This window comes from Lampris incognitus, chromosome 1 (assembly GCF_029633865.1).
Source record: "Lampris incognitus isolate fLamInc1 chromosome 1, fLamInc1.hap2, whole genome shotgun sequence".
Taxonomy (NCBI): Eukaryota; Metazoa; Chordata; class Actinopteri; order Lampriformes; family Lampridae; genus Lampris; species Lampris incognitus.
The window spans coordinates 17620329-17627631 of record NC_079211.1 but is presented as its reverse complement, the minus strand read 5'-3'; the positions used below and the strand labels follow the sequence as shown (position 1 = coordinate 17627631).

Below are 7303 nucleotides of genomic sequence, written 5' to 3'. Positions count from 1 at the left end.
TGTAACCACTAAACATTCTCTTTAACTGTTGCCACAGGGAGAAATTATATATATGTATATACATGTATATACATATATATATATATGTGTGTGCTGTCTTCCTGCTTTAGTAGAGTGCAATTTAAAATCTTCATGCAGCTTTATCTCCCAGCAGTGACAGAGGCTCTTAGTCACGTCTCGGGTACTGCAAAAACGAGTCCATTGTGAATAATCAATATTAGTAGTGCCACCATCACTTGCAGTTAGTTTAGGATTATAGTGTGGCCTTTTGCAAAACTATTGCAAAACACCTTGCATTAGTCAGAAATTCAGCAGATATATTTGTGTAAACCTTCAGGCATTTTAGAGCATTCAGTCAATATCATACTCAAGACAGCATATCATGTCACATGCAATGAGTATACGTGTGCAACAGGTGGATCACCAGCAGTGGTGCAAGCAGGTGATTCAAATTACATTAGTTGGACAGTGCCACAAATGACCATCTCAGCTGCATCATAGTCCAGAGTGCATGACTTCTCAAATGCAAAGTCTGTGAGTGATGGGTAGAGCACCAATGGTGACTGACACAATAAGAACAAGTAGAGCTGGGTGATGTTGACAAAATCAAATACAATATTTTTAACTGAATACCTAAATATCAATAATGTGACGGTATTTTTGGGGATAACTACTGGTGCTTCCATTTGATATTTGCTCAGGAACATTTTGAGAAATGATTATTAGTAATGTGGTTATGATGAATAAACAGAGGCATTCATTGTTCATTTCACTCAGCAAAAACACTCAGTACACTAAGTTCTGAAAATTGTATTACTTTACTGTAATGTAGCCTTTAAAAGCAGGGAATGACATTCAAGTTGTTACATCACAATGTTACTAAAATCCCAATCAATGTCTAGTCTCATAATGATACCAATTTGATATCAATATATTGTCCAGCTCTAGCAGCAGGTGACTGAGATAACTCCGCTGTACAGCAAATCAGTATACAAATCAGAGACCATCTATGGATCAAGGTAGGCCTGGAAAATTAAAGAAAAAAAAGGTTTTTAGGGCTTTTATGAATGAAGTAATTGCATCTGTGACTTTGAAGCAAGACAGGAGTTCACATCTAAACTGTGGTAAAATTTTAAACAAAAGTACACTTCTCAAAACCACAAGTGTGACATTAGGTGATATTTCGGCATTTTAAATTTGCATGGATTTCTGCTTAAGCTTCAGCACTGATTCAAATACATGAAAAATCTGACACTACCATGTATAATGGAGTTTTCTCTTTGTGTTATATCAGAATTTAGCTTGCGGCATGTCTTTATGGTGCAGTGTGCCTCTACATCAACTGTACTTGAATAGGATGGCCTTGGCAGACAGCCTGATGTATGTCATTTTAACACTCGAACATGTAGGAACCACTTACAAGACGTGTTAAGAGTCGCACAAGACTGCTAATCAGTCAGTATCAGTTTTATTTGCCATCCAAGTTTTGAACATACCAGGACTTTGACTTGATTCATTACTCCATGTAACACTTATACATTCTTTTAAATTCCCAAAATGGATAAGCTTGGGGTAGGTAGGATTACACTGCAGAACAAGGACCTACAAACTCACCTTATCCCCAACCTCTTCTTGTATAATGCACGGCTAGATAAGCCGAAGTGTACAGTGAATCCCCACTGTAACGAAAAGAACTGAAGCATTGTGGCTCAACATAGTGGACTGACAACATAAAAGTGGGACACTTTCATTGTGGTTCCCCAATAGCTAATGACTATAAGAAATTTCAAGGCTCCCATCAAATCATCAACTGGAAGTTGCTTTATTAATTACTAAAACCTGAAAGCTGGTAGTGTTATAATTTAAATGTTAAAATCTAAAGTTCTAAATGTAAAGCTTTCTGGTATATTGGCTGTATTTGAAAAATAACTACAATATGGTCATCGAAACATTGTCTTACTCAAGGTAGGATTTCAAGATTTTTGTTTCAAAGAATACACATGGAAAAAAGATCACTGGGCTAGGTACAATGTTGATACACACAAAAAAGCCACATCTTATGTGCACGCACGCACACACACACACACACACACACACACACACACACACACACACACACATGCACGCACACACACACATACAAAAAAAACTTAAGCAATTTCATCAATAATACTGCACATGGCAGCATCTTTGTCCCATACTTTCTCCATTGAAGAGACAGGCATACTCCTGTCCTGCTGGCCTGCTGCCATACAGCTGGCCCCTGCCTCTTCCAAATCCATAGGTTCTGTTTTCAGTCTTGACCCTAGACCAGAGGAGACTCCAACACCACTGGCTGCTGATCCACTCCTCGTCCCATCACCAGCTCCATTGGGACCCTCCATCTGAGGTAAGTCATCTGGTAGAGAGGCTAAGCAGCCTTGGATCATCTCCACCACCCTCTCCAAGTGTTTTTGAAACCTTTCAGCTGTTTCTAGCCTTTGTCTCTTCTGCACCTCCATCATCACCCTTAAAGTCTCCCTGGCTTGGTGTGGCCTGTATTCATTTATCAGATGGTGCATATGAACAAACAGTAGCTTTAGATCTTCAAGCTTTTCCTCACGCTTTAAACTGCCAGGACTCTTGATCAAGATGTCGAGCAGGTCCAGGAAGTTAACCAGAATGGACATGTTGAGTTTTTTAAGCTCCCGCTTGTGGTCGAACTGTATAGGATGAAGGCGCTCAATTCCCTGGCTCTCCAGAGGCCGGATAATGAGGTCATCACATTGGAACTGGTTGCCAAACATCATGTAGCTGTCTCTGATAGGTGGTGGCGGCTTGGGTGCCAGACCTTTGCGGATGTTGTCATCTGTGTATTCCTTTATGTACTGCATTGGTGGGGGAGGCAGGGCGCTCACCTGCTGGGGCTCACCCATGTTGATGACCTGCAAAAGAGGCAGATTATGTATCACTATCTACAAATTTGATAACTGCCATGTTTGGTATTTTGTGTTTTCTTTCACCAGCACACACAGTATGAGGTGATTTCAAATGTTGATGTTTTACTTATAAAAGGTTTTACATGGACTAGCTCACAGCAGAGCAGTAGCAACGGTGGCATGGTATCTTAAGTTTCAGTAAAGGAACGGATGTCCGCACACTGATTAGCTCCCAATGATCTAATACTGAGCAACATTTTGACCCATTAACAGGGTCTTCGGCAGGTGAAAAATCATACTTCTTTAGGCTTTGTGATTTGCATATGTGTCTTCTTCGACGGATGAAGACGCATATGTGCATTATGGAATAGTTCAAAATTAATCTGATTTTTAGGATATTGCATACAACTTGTTAAAACGTTGGTTCAGGAAAAAAACACTATCACTTGGCTAGCGAATAAAAGTACTGACGATCAGCTTTAGAGAAGGAGTTATTTCCCTTCTTCTGAGAGGAGCTGCTAATGATCCCGGTAGACAGCCAGCAATTGAGGCAAGCTTGGCTAAGATCATAGTTCAGCACACCTCCTACTTCTTGGTTTTTAGTGGTGGTTGGCATCCAAAATATTGCATTACAGCAATCTAAACTAAAATTTCCACTGACTAAATAAAATAATAAGTCTTCCACACCCATTTCCCACTCTGCTATAATTTCTCGATTTCTCGTGTTTCTGAGAGGGACAAAAAGCCTTTCGGCAGCTAATGCACACCTTCTCCAGAAACTCCCACAACACCCAGAAAGGTCCTTACTGCATCTACAATAATATAAATTCTCTCAGATTTTCTTTATATTCCAGCAGTACAGTTAGTTACCACTGCCAAAAACTTCATCTGATCCTTACCAAAGCAAAACTCAAGCATGCTTCCTGACTGACTTGTCTGCCTTAACTTCTTGTCTCACATCATCTCATCATTTCTCTCTATTCTCTTAGCAGCTTCGGGCTACAACAATCCCTTCTCTGCTGTCATCTTACGCAATTGCTCTACCTTAATTATTTTTGGACACAGTGCTGATCGTGTATCATAATTTCTCTTGTAGTGAGTGCAGCCACTTTGCTTACACTCTCAATTTTGCAATCTTCCACATTGCAGCTGTCCTCCCCACATCTTCCGACTCAATTACATACTGCATCAACATGTCCATATTCTTGACAACAAAAACATCTGAGGGGAGCTCTCTCATATGGCCTCACCCTGTAACTCACATAAATCAAGGTACACTCTTTCTGGCAATTACCCTTCAAAAGTCAAACACACAGAATTACAGTCATACCTCTTGGAATCTAGTCATTATTCTTCTTCACACACACACACACACACACACACACACACACACACACACACACACACACACACACACACACACGCTCCCGAAATGACTCAGCCTCTACTGACAGTGGCACGCCACTTATCACTCCCTTTTTTGCTTTTAATCAGAGTGGGAAGCAAGTCACACAGAAATAATTTCCAAATACCTCGATCTTAAGGGCTCAATCTCTCTGGCGCTATGAGATACAATCAATGATAACAATCCCACTTCTAGTTATTCTGATCAATCGTATATCTCCTAAGTTTTCTCCCTACAAACATCCCGACCTCATGTGGGTCCTTGAAAATGTCGGCTTCTTGTCACGGCTATCATCCCAACGAGATACGTCTCCTCTGAACTCAATGACTGACTAGAATCGCTTGAACAATCTGATGTATTCTTCTTCCTTTTCTTATTTTCAAACCTTCTCGTGTCCTCATTTTCATTTCCAATTTCGCTGTCCAACTCCAATGCCATTTCCGCTCGTCACTCGAGTGTCAAACCCACCCAACACTAGCACACCTTCGAATAGCACCGCTGACTTAAATGAATCGTGCCAATGCAGAAATGTCTAAGGCCATGTCCTGCAAGATACTGAATGCAATATTTATCAATTATACCGTTAACGTGCAAAATGAACCAAGAGACAGCACAACGTTTTTGGGGTTTTTTTCCCAATCGCAACTTATTTGGACAAGACGCAAGGTGCCGTAAGAATGAGAGGCAGCGGACACTAGCAAACTGTAAACGTGACATGATTAGCATTAGTTGGATTAAACCCGAATACTGCCTTTTGGTTCACTAAACTGACAAATATTCGAAAATTGCGAAAAATCGGTCATATAAACCGAGTTAGTTAAGAAAATGTGCCAGGTAAAAGTCAATGAACGTAGTTAGTAGTGACAGTGCTTAGAGCATTAGCTGGTGCTGGCTAGCGTCAAACTAGCGTCATTAAAGCAGTCAACGCTAACAGTTTGCGTTTAAAGCTAACTAAAGACGTTGCTTTGCAGTTACAAATACACAAAACACCGTGACAATGTTTCACATACCTCTCAAATCAACCCGCGATACTGAATGCGTTTTTCGAGAGATTAAAATAACACTTACGGAGTTTTTCTACACAGCAGCCAATGCTACGACATCGACGCTTGCTGAACTTCTTCTTCTTCTTATGTATTTCCGGCAGGTTAGACCGTCGCAGGCAGCATTGCTGCCTCCCGGAGGTTGGAATTAGGTTGCAGTTCGGTGTATGTCTATTTCTAAAGACGTACGTAACCCTGTGGCGGCACGGTGGCGCGGTGGTCGCCTCACAGCAAGGAGGTTCTGGGTTCGAGTCCCGGGGTAGTCCAACATTGGGGGTCGTCGCGGGTTGTCCTCGTGTGGAGTTTGCATGTTCTGCGTGGGTTTCCTCCGGGTGCTCCGGTTGCCAGATTTGAAGAGCCCAAAATAGCCTTTTTTTTTCTTTTCTTTTCTTTTTTTTTTTTACTGCTGTTTAGTAGAAGGTTCCTCTGTCCGTCCGGTGTATGTATGTAATAATAATTATGTTTATCAGAGCCATTTTTAGCTGCCCAATCAAATAAAAAGTAGCCCAATCTGGCAACACTCGGCCCTGTGTGATGGCCTGGCGGCCTGTCTAGGTGCCCCCCCAATGACTGCTGGGATAGGCTCCAGCATCCCCCACGACCCCGAGAGCAGGATAAGCGGTTCGGATAATGGATGGATGGATGGATGGATGGATGGATGGAAGTAATCCTGTTGCGGCGATGAATCCAAGGACTGCATTCACAGTTTATTACTGATTCTCGTTGGGATTGAGAAGGCTCCTCATTGTGACTATCTGTATTCCCATACATGATAATCTACTACTACTTTCTACTACTACTTTCAGCTGCTCCCGTTGGGGGTCGCCACAGCGGATCATCCGTTCTCATACGAGATAATGCGATATGATTTTTAACTGTGCTCTTTGCTCTTCTTAAAGGCTGCATTCCGTAAGTAGATGTTTAACAGTTTGTTGCTTTCTGCAGGTTCCAGCCTCATGCTTGCCTATCTTCACTAAATCCCATGCAAATAGTGCCCTAGCCTTAGTGTGGTCATAGTGACAGCGTACCTTCTCTCACTGTCTAAATAGCAATGCTCTGTCAGTACACTCTTTTGTATCGAGACGTAATGACGTCCCTTCTTTTCATTTTCCCACTGTTTCTGCCACACAGCTGTTATGTTTTCCTTGATGATAGATTGACGTTCAGATATCCCAAATGCATACACTCAGACCAATGTCTCTCTTCAGTGCCCTTTTAGCTTCCATGCCTCATTCCTTTCTACCCCAACATGGGCTGGCAGCCAAAGAAAACCCACCGAGCCTCTGACCTTCCAGCCTGTTCAATTTTAGACAACAGCTCCATCACAAGGTGTGGTGAGGCTAACTTGTTTTATTTCAGTGTCATTAGAACTGGGGTTCAGTCTGAGCATATGATTGCCCTCCTCAGCCTGACCTCTACCCACTGTAGTGTCCATATTATTTATAGCTTTCAGCTGTGTTGTATATATCAAAGTCCCCTCAGTCATTTGAGCTTTACAATTTCAAGATCTGGGATGTAACAAGCAAAGCCAGATTTTCCAGTTTTTGGGATCTTGAGCCTCATCTGTATATATCTGGAGATAATGTTCCCAGTTTTTTTTAACCTTTCCTTTACCATGCCCAGATATGCAGGACTATCTTATGTTTTATGCTTTCTAATATACTGAAGTCTATTTCTGGTGTGGGTGGAATCCATGGTGATATAACCGACCAGCGTACTTGAGGGGCCACCCTTACATCTCCAAAGCCCAGCTTCGCCAGCTCTTTACTCATATTAACTATGAGACACTCTTTCTTCCCCCCCCCCACTGCTCTCCTTGATCTCCCCATAGTTGAACTATATACTGCATTGCCCATTTAGTTCACCGTATTGCCAGTGGTGTTTTTCCCCCATCTCTACAAGTAAAGCATTGGCATTGTACAGAGGGCCCCACAGCA

At 42.0% G+C, this 7303-nt stretch overlaps 1 protein-coding gene across 2 annotated transcripts; it reads right to left on the bottom strand.

The window, feature by feature from the left end:
• Positions 1–805: 805 nt before the first annotated feature.
• med7 (mediator complex subunit 7) lies at positions 806–5441 on the bottom strand. Of its 2 annotated transcripts, XM_056273348.1 has the most exons (3): positions 5334–5441; positions 2202–2924; positions 806–1679 (listed from the first exon to the last, which is right to left on the bottom strand). In XM_056273348.1, exons 2-3 carry the CDS (start codon positions 2913–2915, stop codon positions 1611–1613), a joined length of 783 nt encoding a protein of 260 aa, XP_056129323.1. In that variant the 5' UTR covers positions 2916–2924; positions 5334–5441; the 3' UTR covers positions 806–1610. The 2 variants fall into 2 exon arrangements, with proteins under 2 accessions (XP_056129323.1, XP_056129332.1); XM_056273357.1 differs by having other exon boundaries at positions 806–2924.
• Between the last annotated feature and the right edge of the window lie 1862 nt (positions 5442–7303).

Coding starts and splice junctions, on each gene's coding strand:
- med7 (XM_056273348.1), bottom strand. CDS start 2,915: ATGGGTGAGCCCCAGCAGGTGAGCGCCCTGCCTCCCCCACCAATGCAG. Junction 1,680..2,201: donor CTGTCTCTTCAATGGAGAAA/GTATGGGACAAA, acceptor TTTTCGTTACAG/TGGGGATTCACTGTACACTT.